Source organism: Equus quagga, chromosome 2 (assembly GCF_021613505.1).
Source record: "Equus quagga isolate Etosha38 chromosome 2, UCLA_HA_Equagga_1.0, whole genome shotgun sequence".
NCBI lineage: Eukaryota > Metazoa > Chordata > Mammalia > Perissodactyla > Equidae > Equus > Equus quagga.
Genome location: NC_060268.1, coordinates 184429960 through 184444592, shown reverse-complemented (window position 1 = coordinate 184444592; position 14633 = coordinate 184429960). Strand labels below are relative to the sequence as shown.

Here is a 14633-nt window from a genome sequence, read left to right as displayed (position 1 = left end):
GGTGCCAACCTAGAACACAGTCGAGGTGACCCCACTTCTGGCCAGCACAGAGGGACAGAGACAGGATTTATTCTCCTGCCTGAAACAACCAAGAAGCAGACAAGATACATGCAACTACAGTTTTACAGAGACTGGACATCAGGCCATGAAAGACCGTGGTTACTCAGAGACAGAAAACAAACAAGGTAAGCCCTATGATCACCCTGGCTCACGGCTGGGGTGCATGCAGGGAGCCAGGTGGAGTTTGATGGGCTCCCTGGGTGAGGAGATGGAGCTGAGAGTCTGGGGAGACAGAGGAGCCTGGGTCAGCAGAACAGAGGACCAGAGGGCAGAGCTGCACAGGGCAAGGACTCTGGGCTTCTTCCGAGGCCCCTCTGAGATTCAGCTGAGGACTGACCGGTGTACACGTGTGAGGAGACCAGCCAGGTAGTGGGTGACAACATCCAAAAGGGTTAGAGTGGCAAGCCTGGTGCTCAGTCAGGCCTGGGAACAGTGCCTGTTCCCAAGAGCCAGACGGAAAACTCCTTGATCCGTGGGCTTAGGGAGGGGATGGAAGGCCCTGCCTTAGGCGGGGAGTAATTAGCCCCAGCTGAGCACTGCTGCAGACCCTCCCCCACCCGCCATCTCTTATAAAAAAGACTTGGAGGACCGAGTGTCTTCAAGTTCCCAGGAACTTACCCCAAACAAAGCTCAAGGACGGTCATAGGAATGTGAAACGGGCACCTAACAAGGTGAATTCATAAAGTGTAACATCCAATCAAAAATTACAAAGAACCAAAGAAGCAGAAGATAGGACCCTTAATGAAAAGAAAAAAATTCAGTCAAAATTGACCAAGAACTGAAATGGATGATAGACTTAGCAAAAAGTTATTATAACAATATTCCATTGTTAAAAATGTTAAGTGGAGACAAGGAAGATATAAAAAAGACCCAAATAGAACTTCTAGAGGTGAAAACTACAATGTCTGAGGTCAGAAACACACTGAGTAAGATCAATAGCAGAGTAGACCTCACAGAAGAAAAGATTAGTGAACTTGAAGACACAGTGGTAAGAGCTGCCCAAAATAAAACACAGAAAGAAAAGACAGTTTTTTAAAAAGTGAAAAGAGCATGAGCGGAGCCACTTTAACAGGCTCAAGATACATGTAAAGAGCATCCCCAGACGAGGAGGAAATCATAAAAAGTGTTTGAATAATGGCTGATAATTTCCCAAATTGGATGGAAACTCTAAATCACAGATCCAAGAAGTTCCACAAAAAGCAAGCACGAGAAACATGAATAAAATTACACCAAGACCTGTCATAAACAAACTGCTCATAACCAACAGGAAAGATAAAATTTTAAAAGTAACCAGAGAGAAAAGGCAGCTCATGGCCACAGGAACAAAGATAAAGACCGAGCAGATTTCTTGTTGGGAACAGTGCAAATGAGAAGACAGTAGAGCAACATCTTCAAAATACTAAAACCTGTCAACTTACAATTCTATGCCCAGGAAATATCTTTAAAAATTGAAGGAGAAATAAACTCTTTTTCAGACATACAAAACCTAAAAGAATTTATCAGCAGACTTGCACTGCAAAAAATATTAAAGAAAGAAGGAAAGTGATACCAGAGGGAAATATGAGTGTACAACCAAATGAAGAGCACCAGAAATTGTAACTACATAGAGGAATGGGAAAGATTTTTTCTTATTATTTAAATCTCTTTAAAAGATAACTGACCATTTAAACAGAAATGATTTCAGTGCAGTGTGGGGTGTATAACACATAGAAGTAAAAAGTATCACGATGGCAGCACCTGGGGCTGGAGGGAGAAATGGGGACACCCGACACTCTTGTGAATTCTTACACTACACACAAAGTGGGATGATATCGCCAGCAGGTAGATTGTGGTAAATTGAAGATCTTTACTGTCAACCCTAAAGCAGCCACTAAAATAATAATAAAAGACGTATAGCTAATAAGCCAACAAAGGAGATAGGTTGGATAATTTAAAAATATTCAATTGATCCAAAAGAAAGAAAAAATGGAGCAAAGAACAGATGGGCATTTATAAAATAATTAGTAATATAATAGATTTAAACCTAACTATATCAATAAGTACACCAAATGTAAATGCCCTAAATACCTATTAAGAGGCAGAGGCCGTCTGAATGGATAAAGGAGCCAGACTCAACTACATGCAGCCTACACAAAGCACTCCTTAAAGATAAAGACAAACTTGACCCAGCCCTGATGGCCTAATGGTTAAAGTTCAGCCCGCTCCACTCCAGCAGCCCGGGTTTGGTTCCTGGTTGCAGAACCACACCACCCGTCTGTCAGTAGCCATGTTGTGGCGGCAGCTCACATAGAAGAATTAGAAGGACTTACAACTAGAATTTACAGCTATGTACTGGGGCTTTGGGGAGGAAAAAAAACAAGAGAAAGACAAACTATGCTAAAAGTGAAAGCATGGAAAAGATAGACCATGCTAACACCAGTCAGAATAAAGCTTGAGTCTCTCTACTAGCCTTAGACAAAGTTGACTTGAAAGCCGAAAGTACAGATGTAAAGATCATTTCGTATTGATAAAGGAGTCGATTTTTCAAGAGAACATAGAAATCTTAAACGTTTATCCAAATAACCCATAAATAAATATTTATTATACCTAATAAGACAGCTTTAAAATACTTGAAGTAAAAATTGGTACCACCACAAAGAGAAATAGGCAAATCCACAATTACTGCTGAAGATTTCAATACCACTCTCTCAATAATTGATGGAACAAGGAGGCAGAAAATCAGCAAGGATACAGTGGACAGGTGTGTATCAACCGATTCGACCCAGCTGGCCTTTACTGACAACTCTGCCCAGCAACAGAAGAACCATGTTCTTTTCAAGGACAACAGAACACTGACTGAGACAGACCGAATTCTGGGCCATGACACGAGTCTCAATCAATGTAAAAGGTCTCACGTCAGACAGTGTGTTCTCTGCCCACAATGGAAGTAAACTGAAAATCAACATAAAATCAAAATCCCTGGAAAATCCCCCAATACTTGGAAACTAAATAATGCACTTCTGTGTGACCCTGGGTCAAATAAGAAACCAAAAAGGAAACTAGTATTTTGAACTGAGTGAAAATGAAGACATATCAAACTTGTGAGATGCCACTAAAGCAGTAAAATTCATAGCATTGAATGCTGTATTACAAAACAAGGAAAGTTTAAAAATCAGTGATGCGCTTCCTCATTTGGAAATTTGGAAAAGAAGAGCAAACAGAACCCAAACTAAGCAGAGGAAAGGAACCAATGACGTCAGTGACCCTGAGCACTGGTCACTGGGACCAGCAGCATTGACAAGACCCCGGCTGCCCACAGAGCTGGGCCAGCGGGCTCCATGGGTTCTCTGTTCACCTTCATGCCACAGTCCTGCCTGTCCAGCATGCCTTAGAGCAGGGGCCCACGGCACATGTGCCCAAAGCCCTGGGTCTAACTACTGTCCCCTCTGGGGCCTCAGAGCCAAAGCACCGAGCCTGGAGCGGCAGCTTGGCTGTGCCTGTTTCCGAACCATCCTGTATTCACTCTTGTCTCTTCTTGAATGGTATTGGCCTCCCAACCCCTTGTTTTCAAGCATCTCCAAAGCAAAGTTGTTAATCCTGAAAATAAAACAAATATTTACAACTCAGTAATCACAAAAAAACATCCCATAAATATCTGCGGAGCTCCGTCCCACACCTGGGACTGTGCCATGAGCCCTGTCCTTGGGTGGGACGCCAGGTGGATGCTCTTTCTGCACAGGGGTGGCTTTGGCTGGTCTGCCACTCTCCTTGTGCCCACTCAAGGCCCCCCAGCCATGCCTGGTCTCTGCAATCGGACCCCCAACAGCCAGTTCCCCCAGGAGACGGAGCCCCACCCCTGCTGGACACAGGCAATCGGCCCGGTGGCCACCCCTCAACACTCAGCTCTGCCAGACAGGAGGCCCAGGGGGAGCAGGACGGACCTCTCACCTCAGACGCCAGCTCAGGAGGCCAGGTTACCTGCACCCCAAGCAGGGCAGAGCCAGTCACCACTCCACAGATAAAGAGGTGGCTGGGGGCGCAGCACTGAGCTGCCCCAGTCAGGGTTGGGGAAGGCCCAAGCCCCCCAGGATATGAAGAAAAGAGTAGGAGGACATGAGAAGAGAAATTGGGGTTCAAGCCCCAGACCCTCACCCCTCCAGAAAGTGAGGCTGTTTTTCAGTTTGCTGGCGTGTCCAGGGAGGGAGGGAGGCGGGAGGGCTGAGCTGTGGCTGGGCTGCACACAGCCTTCAGTGCCAGGCTCCCGGGGCCTCGTGGCCGAGCAAGGGGTGCGGCGAGGGGCACGCAGAGCAGCTTCTTGAGCATGGGTGGTGAGGTGAGCACTGGGCAGATGTCCCTCAGACCTGGATGAGGTTCCACATCCCTGGATGCCCAGGGCCCACAGAGCTGCCCGTCTCCTGCATCTGTTACACTCCCCACTTCTCTCTGGCCTCACCACAGTGACCACCGTGTATGTGGTGAGCTGGCTGCAGGACTGCTGCCCACCAGCCACCCAAAGCCATGGCCCCCTGGCCTTGCAGACGTCTGACCCAGCTGGGCATCACAGCCCAGGAATCCGCATTTAAGGGGACGACTGCCTGGCAAGTGAGAATTTGTGGTAGTGCTTCCCACTGCTGGAAGGACTGAGTGGCTGTCCAAGGAGCCTTGGGCAGGGGGCAGAACCCTGGGGTTCTGAGAGGGACCGGAGAAAGGCCTCCAGAGAAATGGGGAGCAGTAGAGGGGCAAGGCATGTGCTCGGCATGCCCCAGGCCCTGACCCTGTGCCCAGGCCCCACGTGCACATCCTACCACATCTGTTTATCAGCTCAGCCAGTGCCACACCATGGATCAGGGCAATGAGAGAGACAGAGAGAGAGATTCTCAGACAGATAGACACACAGACAGGTGCACAGAAGCAGCTTCTGGGGCTGGCAAACCAGGAGGGAGTCCCACTCCACCCCTCTGAGCAGCCAGCATCCATCCTCAGGGGACCAAGCCCCTGCCCCAGCCCTGGGGTCCTGAGGCCTGGGCCCAGGGCATTTAAGTCCAGGAGGCACCCAGCTGGTCTCGGAGTGGACAGCAGCAGATGTGCCAGGCCCTCACAAAGACACAGACCACCCGCCACCTGCCCTCTGTCACCGGAGTGGGTCAGCCAGCACCCTGGGCTTGGTTTAGCAGAGTGGAGGCACCTGAAGCACATCCCACCTAAGGGGCTGTGGAGATGGGGCTGGGCAGGCAGAGTGAGGGAGGCCGGGAGGGAGCCTCCAGGACACGCCACGGAGGCCTGGGCTCCCAGGAGGGCTGGTGCCAGAGCAAAGGTCCCAGTGTGCCACAGGCCCTTGCTCCCTCCTACCTCTGACTTGTGGCTAAGCCATAGGGGAGAAGCTGGGAGGAGAGCTGAGCTCCAGAGACAGCGCCAGGTCCACCTCCCCATCGGGCAGTGTATGGAGGAAACAGCACTGACTTCAGAGGCACACAGGGCGGGCCCATTCTGCCTGACCCCCGCCGAGTCGCCTGTGTCTCTGAGCCTCAATTCCCTCTCCCACAAAGAGGGGGTGAGGACAGGTGCCTCGGAGGGTGGGTCGGCTTCCTGTTGCAGCTGTAACAAGTTGCTACGACTGAGTGACTGAAATAGCAGAGGTTTATGTCACACAGTTCTGGCGGTCAGAAGTCCAAGGGGCCTCCCTGGGCTAAAGTCAAGGTTGTCAGCTGCTGGTTTCTGCTGGAGGCTCCAGGGGAAACCCAGTTCCTCGCTCCCAGAGGCTGCCCACAAAAGCCAGCACTGGAGGCTGAGTCCTTCTCTCACTCTTCTTTCCGACTCTCCCTCCTCTTCAAGGACCCTCTGATTTGATTGGGTCCACCTGGAAAGCCAGGATGACCTCCCAATCTCGAGGCCACCTGATTAACAGGCCTAATCCTGCCTTTGCCATAGACCCTGACATCTTCCCAGGGCCTGGGGATTAGGCTGTGGACGTCCTGGGGTTCATTCTGTACTGGACATACTTATATGCACATGCCTCTCTGGATAGGGGGTCGCTCAATACAGACGGGCTTCTCCTCTGATTACCCCCTTCAGGAAGTTTGGTAAAGAGTAAGTATGAAAGTAAACTGGCAGAAAAATGAGAAGGTGAGCAGGAGAAGGAAAGAAGGGAGGAGATGCCATGAAGGGACGGGGGCCACAGGATGAACCTGCATCTGAGCCTCTCGAGTCTTACAGGCCTCGTCTGATGAGAGCAGCTCCTCTCCTGAGCGATGCCAAAGCATCGCCAGGTGGACCTCATGTCTCAGCTGGAGGACCTCATGTCCCACCTGGAGCCCACCCACGGCCCACCTGCCCTGCTTTATCATACCTGCCAGCTGCTGGAGCTCTTGTTAACTGGTCCCTCTCTGTCCAGAGTTATGGGTAAAGTGCCCTCTTGTGTTTGGACAATTTTCCAGTAAGTTGAGAAGGAAAATGTCAAAGACTCCAACATGAATAAATGCCTTTGGGGAGGGGAGCAGCCCTGGCCTTTCAGGATGAATGGGAGGCTGTCTGGGGCCGAAGCTGACAGCAATGATGTAAGAGGATGAGGCATAAATTGGTGGTTTCCAGCTCGGCTTTTCCTTGGAGATTGCACTGTCTGGGAAGTGCAGTCTTTGGAGGAGGCCGGGAGCTGGTGGTCCTGCCCTGGAGTGAGACCCTGGGAGTCAGCTGCCCGCACGAGACAGGCCAGCAATAGTGCCATTGTGCGCAAACTGCTGGTCCCCACTGGCTGCTAGGCAGCAGGGAAAGTCTGCTCAGTTTTTTCCCATCAAAGACTGGACATGTGTCATCAATATCCAAAAGGGGAAAATTACTTTCTTCAGTAACGTGGTGTCACCTTCAATCCCACGTCACCATCTGGCACAGGCTTTACATGACCTCAGCTCTGCAGCATCAAACGCTCCCCTCCACTAAGTTTTAAGAGGAGGGAGAATATTTCTGTTTTGATCCTGTCCAGTTCCAGACTTGGCTGTATAAATCCTACAAAACAAAATCCATTCTCAAAACTCATCCTGTTACACTGACTCCACTGAGGCAGCCCCTGGCACTCATTTCTGAAAGCTGAGAATGTGTTCACTCCCTACGAAGTCAGCACAAAAGGGAGGCCCTGAGACACAGGAAAGAAGAGTGTCTGGCCTTAGCTGCACCTTCTGCCCCTCGCAGCTCAGAACAAGCAGCAGGTCACTGTGGGAAACAATGCCACTCAAGCTGGGGACAGTATCTACCGAAGTGTGGGGTGAGCAGAGCAGTCTTTGGGGTTTTGCCATCATTTCAGGGGCACACCTGGGACGGGGGTGGGGGCATTGGCCTCAGCACCTACCAGCCTCTAGAAGGGCCTGTCGCCAGAGGTTGTGCCTGGTCCCCTGTCCACACAACACACCTGGCTGGCCTGCTCCTGGGCCACTGGGAAGCCAAGTGCCCGCAGGCATCTTCCTCCCTGCTGGTGGTGAAAGACAGAGTCCAGGCTCCCATCACATGTGGGATGTGAGTTTCTGCGCCCAAAGCCACTGTGTTGACAGAAGTGGGTCCCTTCTCACCCACTACTCCTTGCCTTACCTCCCATTTCAGAGCCTCTGCTGGCCAGGCCCAAGTCGGGGCTGGAGATACCACTGTGCTGGAGACCTGTTTGTGCTGAACGTTGGGGTCTGAGTTTTCAAGTCCAATCCTGGGGGCTCCACACCCCCCGCCCCTCCCCCATCCTCCTTCCCTCCTCTGCCCCTCTGCTGGAGCTGGTGCCAGGCAGGGGCCTGGTCAGTGCTGGCCTAGCCTTGCCCTACTGGGAGGGACAAACACCCACTGCTGACACACGCAGGGAAGGGCAAGACTGTCCTGAAGGTCAGCATCCTTGCCTGACCCTGTGACCCCCTCCTTCCCCCAGGCCAGCCAGCCCGCAGTGCAGGCTTCCACTTCATCCACCCCGATGCCACCTTCCGAGCGTCCTGAGTGGACATGGCGCAGGCTGGGGCAGCTGGCTGTCATCTTTGTTAAAATTCTTCTCCAAACACTCCCGAGAGTGACCTGCTGAAGATAAACTACTGGGAGAGAGGCCTTCAAAGGGCGTACTTTAATGATGCAATTATCTTCCGTCAACTCAGAACATCTTTATTACATTAGAAAGGGGCAATCCATCTTGGAATACAGAAAGAGCTGATCCTGCCGCAGACACCAGGCCTGGCCCTGGAGCGGCCTGAGGGCCCCTTTTAGACATGTTTCTAAATTTGCATGGAGAAAAAAAACTTTCTAATTGAATTTCTCTGGCTGAGCTGGACAGTTAAACTGTTCCCAAAAGCTGGATTTCATTAAAGCAAATTTGTTTTTTCAAAAATAAACATATATCGATTTAAGTTGCTATTTCTGTGGTCTAGGATATTAATCGGACATAGAGTCGTTACCCGCAAACCGGTCTCAGGACTCATTCTAATGCTCAGCGCGGTTCTTGCCTTCAGGGAGAGCCGGCACAGCGGCGCCTCGTTTGCAGCTCCCAAGAAGGTTTTTAAACCAGAGATTGGTCCAACCAAGGACGGTCTCTGTCGGGCCTGGCTCCTCCTCCTGCGAGCCCAGGGTGGGGCCCTGTCTCCGCCTCGGTCCGCGGGTGCCTACCGGGAGCAGCCCCTCCGGGCTGGGGTGGGTGGAAAGCCCGCGCCGCCCAACGCCCCTCTCAGCGGGGCTCGTCCCAGGTCCCAGGTCGGAAGTTCCAGGTTCCGGGAGGATTCGGCCGAACAAGTGCGGAGCGGGAGAGGCTCTCGGTGAACCGCACACCCAGAGGCGGACTCCGCGCTCCCGGCCAGGAACGGCCAAGGCGCCCGCCTGTGTCCCAAGCCCCGCGTCGGGGGCGGGAAAGAGGGCGGCCGCCGCTCCCTTCCCCGCGGCCCCGGCTCGCGCCCAGGGACCTCCGACGTGCTCCCGGCTGCGCCTAGGGCCGCGCCGTGTGACACCCGGGCAGTGCGAGGGGCTGCCCCTGCCCGGGAGGGCGCTCGGCCGCTTCAGGTGCCTGAAAAGCCACCCAGGGCCAAGGGCACCACAGGCCGACTTCAAGGCGACGAAAGCGGAGTCGTCAGTCGGGACGCAGAATGCGTCACTTGTGGCCCCCAGGATTCGGAGAGAGTGCCTGAGCCGAGGCAGGCCCGCGCTGAGGGTTCCGGCTCCGGGCTAGGGCGCAGCGGGAAGAGCAGCCGGCAACAGACGGAGGGACGACACTGCGGGGGGCGCTGAGCTCTGGGCGTCGCAGGATCCGCGCGCGGTCAAGGGCCGCTGCTCCGCCTGCGGCTCCGCCAGCCCGCGCCCGCCGTCGGCTCCTCCGGTTGGGGAGGCTGGGGCCAGCTCTGCGCGCTCCCCGGGTGCCCCAGCCGCCTCCTGGGCAGGAGAACACGGGCTGGGCCTGCAGCTCTCGGGGAGCCAGCGGCGTACGCTAGGAGCCCACTTGCGCGCACCGGGAGAGCTGGGGCCGAGGGTTCACGGGTCCCATGCGGCCATCCCGCCCCTCCCTGTCCGTCCCGCCCCCTCGGGGCAGTGAGGCCAATGGACGCCTAGGCCCACGTGGCCGCGGCCGCGACGATTGGACAGCGGTGCATGAAAGAAGCACCGCCTTTTTATAGGACACCACGGGCTAGGGCGCCGCCAAGTCCCGGGCAGTCGTGCCGCGCGCTGTCCCTGCTTCGCGCCTGCTGGGCCCCGGCAGCCACGCGCCCGGCCTGCGCATGGCCCCGGCGTCTCTCAGCATGAACTCCGCTGGGCTCAGGACGTGCGGTAGGGTCCTCGCGGGGTCCGGCTCGCTGCCCTTCAGTGTCGACTCGCTGCTGGAGGCAGAGCGCGGTCTGGGCCGGGAGCCCCCGACGCCCCGGGAGGAGAGGCCGCGGGGCGCCGCGGAGCCCAGGGCCTGGTTCCCGCCGGCCGCCCGCTCGTCCTCCCCACGTAAGTGCCCTGTTGCACGGTCGGGGCCGGGAGAGGAGCCCTCCCGGCCCAGGCACGGAGAACCAGGGCGGGAACGGCGCTGTCCCTCATAACTTCAGAAAGTAGCCACTGACGCGCCCGGCCTGAGTGCAGAGAAACCAGCTCCCTCGAGCCCTCCGGCGCACAAGCCCCGCAGCGGCTCCCGCGTCCCACGCCAACCAGGCTTCCGGCCTGCTCCGGGGCTGAGTCCCCAATCCACGACCCCGCGTCTTCTTGCCTCCGAGCCTCTCTGGCCCAGGCACCCCCTGCCCCCGTCCGTCCCCGCGATGGCTAACTTCTGCTTCGCCGAGTCTGCCTCTGTGCTCACCGCGCAGTTCCTGCGGCCGCCTCCCGCCCAGGCTTCTCGCTTCTCCAAGAGGGCAGAGCCTCCTCTCCCTTGGGGTGCGGGGCCACTGATTTGGGGGGCAGAGCCCGAATCCACAGCGTCCCCTCCCCGCGCAGGCTCCGGGTGCTCTGCCTCTCTCACCCCAGTCGCTTTTGGGTCTCGTCTCCTCTGAGGGCCAAGGTTACGGAGCCGGGACTCGTCTCCGGAACCGGCCTTAGCAGGAATCCGGGAGTGTCGGAAAGGGGCGCGCACCGCCGGCGTCTGAGCGCCTGCTTTGTGCTTCTCTTTCCTCCCAGGCGCCCCCAGCCCTCCGCCGTGCACCCTCCGAAAACACAAGAACAACCGCAAGCCGCGGACGCCCTTCACTACGGCGCAGCTGCTGGCGCTGGAGCGCAAGTTCCGCCAGAAGCAGTACCTGTCCATCGCGGAGCGCGCCGAGTTCTCCAGCAGCCTGAGCCTCAGCGAGACGCAGGTCAAGATCTGGTTTCAGAACCGCCGGGCCAAGGCCAAGCGGCTGCAGGAGGCCGAGCTGGAGAAGCTGAAGCTGGCGGCCAAGCCGCTGCTGCCCTCCTTTGCGCTGCCTTTCCCCCTGGGCGCCCACCTGCCCGGCTCCCCTGCCGTGTTCGGCGGCGCGGCGGGCGCCCTGCCGCAGGTGCCAGGACTCCTCGCCGCGCCCGCCGCCTACGGCGTGTATTACCTGTCCTAGGGAGGTCTGGACGCGCGCGGCGAGCCGGGCTGGGGTCGGCTGCGGACGGAGGGCGCAGGGCCTGCGAGGCGGGGCGGGCGAGCTGCGCCGGTCCGGCCGCGTACTCGTCCACGCGGGGATCTGCTGCTCCAGGTGACCTCCCAGCGGTTCCTGTTCTTTTTGTTGTTAATACAGTGTTACAATGGATCCTTCAAGCCTATTTGTATTTTGCAAATTTTTAGAACTTATGTTCGTACCAAAGTTTCCCGAAATAACGTAGTTTCCTACAGCGTCCTCGAAATGGACCAGAGCTTCCTGTTGTGTACAAAACAACGAGTATTTTGCGGTTTATTCCGACGCCCTTTCCTCCTGTACCACGTCGACTCGAGATGGACTGGAGGACCTCGAGCTCTGGCGAGAAACGGATTCCCCAACAAAGAAATGAAAATAAGAGTTTGGTGCCAGGACTCCTGACGGGAAACTTACTAATTACTTTCACTAACTAGGTTTGTTGCCGTCGAGACCGAATGGAAACTTTCACGCTTATTTCAGGGAATTTTTTCCGTATTTTTTCCTAGAGAGCTTCTGGGAGCCTGAGGCGAAATGCTGTCTCTGCGGGGGGGGGGGGGGGGGGAGAGTGCGTGTGTGAGTGAGAGCCAGTGTGATGCGAGTGTGAGTGTGGGGGGCGTCCGCGGAGGCGCCTGCGGGCGTGGAGAGTGCACTGCGCAGCGCCGTGCGGGCGTACCCACTTGGCTTCCGCGACGACCGAGCGGCAGGGAGACGCGCGGGTCGGCCGGGGGAGCGGAACCCGGAGGAGCCGCGCCCCCGCCGCCGGTGCCCGGGGAGGACCGCAGCAGGACCGGCGGCGCGGGGGTCCGGGTTCGTCCCCCAGGCCTTGCCCTAACTCGGCCAGGATGACCAGGGACCTGCTGGTCGTCCTGCTGCTGCTGCTTTATAACGTGCTGATTAATTTAGGAACCGCCCTGCGGCCGCCGTCACCCAGTGAGGAAAGAGGACGATGGTCTGGGCTCCTCCAGGGACTGGTCTGTGTAGGGCGCCGGGCAGGGCGTGAAAGCCCACAGGGCCCGTTTCCGTGTTGGCTCCTCACCCGGGGTGGGAGCTGAGAACTGCAAGTGGGCTGCAGACACGACCAAGCCTTTCTCTCCCTAGAACAGCGGGCGCTGGCCCGGGTGCTGCCTGCCCTCGCAGGAGGGGAGGCCGGGTTTACTCAACAGCACAGGAAACGACCACCGAAAGGTCCGGAAGTGATATTGTGTTAACTTACCTATCAGTGGCCGTAACTCCCCATATGTTTCCTGAAAAAAGGAAAATTCACGACAGGTTTTAAAGGAAACTAACCCAGTTCTCGAAGTGCAGGCTGCTGAGAGGGGAAGGAGGCCGAGGTGCCCGCTTCCTCTGGTGTGTACCAGTGCATCCTGAAACTGGGCTGCTGGACTCAGAACCCAGTGCCAGGCACAATTTTCAAGGGAACAGATCTGCCCGTGGTCTATGACCATGCCAGAGAAGGCGGGTGGGGGCCGCTGCACAGAGCGGGCTCGAGGAGGGGCTGAGGGGCCTGAGGGCCACCACCTGTGCTCCTGGTACCCCATGCACCTTGCAGAGCTCATCTGCCCTTTTTAAGGTCAGTCAGTACTCTGATCCTCCTCTCAAATCTGAGGTCCCTGAGAGACACCCAGGAAGATCAGGACAAGTGTTACAGCCAGGATAACAGTGTTCACTTTGCAAACAGCTTGAGGTGGCAATGAAAACATGTGCCACCTGCCCAGTGTGTCCCTGGCTGCTGGTCTCCGTCCCAGCAATGGCCTCCCATGGAGCAGGGGTCTGCACGCACAGCCCTGCCACTTCGAACACCCAGCTGTGATCCATGTGGTGCTGGCTGCGCTGCAGTCCTAGAGTGCTGGGCAGAGCCGGGCTGGCAGAGGAACTTCCTGATGTGTCCACAACCATTTGTGACCCAAGACACCGACCTGGGGAGGCTCCCCGCCCAGCTCTCCCCACTGAGCCGGTCTGCCTTCCAGACCACCGAGGGTAAGCAAGGCGCCGTGGGGGCCGAGAGCACGTGAGAGCCCACCAGATGGTGCCCTTGTTGCTGGGCAAGGCTGAAGCAAACTTGTCAAGACCAAGACTTTTCTGCTGTTCTTCTCGGGCACAAGAGAGAGAAGGGTACTGGCTGTCAGCCTTCTCACAGAGGGCTCGGGTCCCTGAATGGCCCGCAGGCCGCCTCCTTCGGCCAGTGTCTCTGAATGGGAGGTCTCCAAGGCCCTGAGGCTGCCCAGAGCTGGCCGGAGCCAACGTGGAAGCATTTGTCCCTGCACGGAAGCCTGGGGCCTCTGCTGCCCTTTGTCTTAGGACAGACACCCCGGACCCCGGAATTCTGGCACTCCATCCATGACCTTTCATCTGCTTCATGCCCAGCTGCTGCTGGTGGATTCAGAGACCCCACCTCTAGCCTTGGGAGACGCCCTGGACAGGGAGTCAGGAGAGCAGCTCAGAGCAAACTATGCCTCTTTGGGGTTGGGGAGGCCACTTGGTCTGGGGACAAGGAGTGGGCTGAGTTGTGTAATGGCGTGGACTTTGGGTTCCTGGTAGGGCCAAAGTGGAGAGGGTGTGACTGTGGAGGACCCCAGACACCCACCCACCAGGCCTGGGTGTCTTGTTGGTCTCATTAAATGAGTGACATAACAAATAGGCTTGGCTGGTCTGGGTCACCAGAATCCCACCCAAGCCCTGGGAGACCACCCTGAGGCTCCTACGTCAGTGCTCATTCATTCTGGTTCCTGGGCGAGGATGAGGCTTGGCCCCCGGTGTCCCTTTCCGGCACACGGTCAGTTCTCAGAGCCACTGCTCCCCCCGCCAGGTGCAGATGCCCCCCCCCCCCCCACAACAGCCTTGCCTATTCTGTGCCTGGAGGTGCTGCTATTGGCCCAGCCCAGGCATGGACCCCAAACACAGGTCCTGTGCCCGTGGACCACTCAGGGTTGGGCCAGGTCAGTCCTGTTTCAGTATTTCTAGCAGAGGGACTCTTGCAATCTAACCTAGATCTTGAAGGATCATGAAGAAGCGGTTGTCTGGAGGGCAGAGGCCTCCTCTGGGACTTCTAAAAGTGCGGCACTGGGTGCTCCTTAAGCTAGATGGTATGATTGTGGCACTGCCGTCTCCACCAGGACATGCGATTTTACATGTGCTTTTGTACACATGAAATATTTCATAAGAAGAAAGCACTCTTTGGGCAGACTTCATGCCAGGAGGCTGTAAAGGTAAAACGATTAGCATGTAGAGAATAACATCATTCTGCATTGCCTGAAATGCTATGCAGCGTGCTTCAACTGACACAGTCCGGTGCCGGGCACGGGGCACGGGCGCCCTTCCCTGTCTGTGCGTGCCCTCAGGGAGTGTCTCTGAACAAATGGGTCACTGTGCTTTCCTGGCATGATAATACAGAATGCTCTCCAGATGGCCTGCAGTTCTGGTGCTTTCATTTTGACTTTTAAAAAATTGCTGTCTTGTTTACCTAAATATACACAGTTTTTGCTATTTCTAATATTCTGCATTGTATGCTGTACGTCCATCCATTTGACCATTAAGAAAGATAAT

General features: G+C 55.9%; 1 protein-coding gene across 1 annotated transcript; it reads left to right on the top strand.

Annotated features, from left to right (window-relative positions):
- The first annotated feature begins 9755 nt into the window (after positions 1-9755).
- Positions 9756-11039, top strand: LOC124234699 (homeobox protein MSX-3-like). The gene is made up of 2 exons (XM_046652064.1): positions 9756-9969; positions 10630-11039. Exons 1-2 carry the CDS (start codon positions 9756-9758, stop codon positions 11037-11039), a joined length of 624 nt encoding a protein of 207 aa, XP_046508020.1.
- The last annotated feature ends 3594 nt before the right edge of the window (positions 11040-14633 follow it).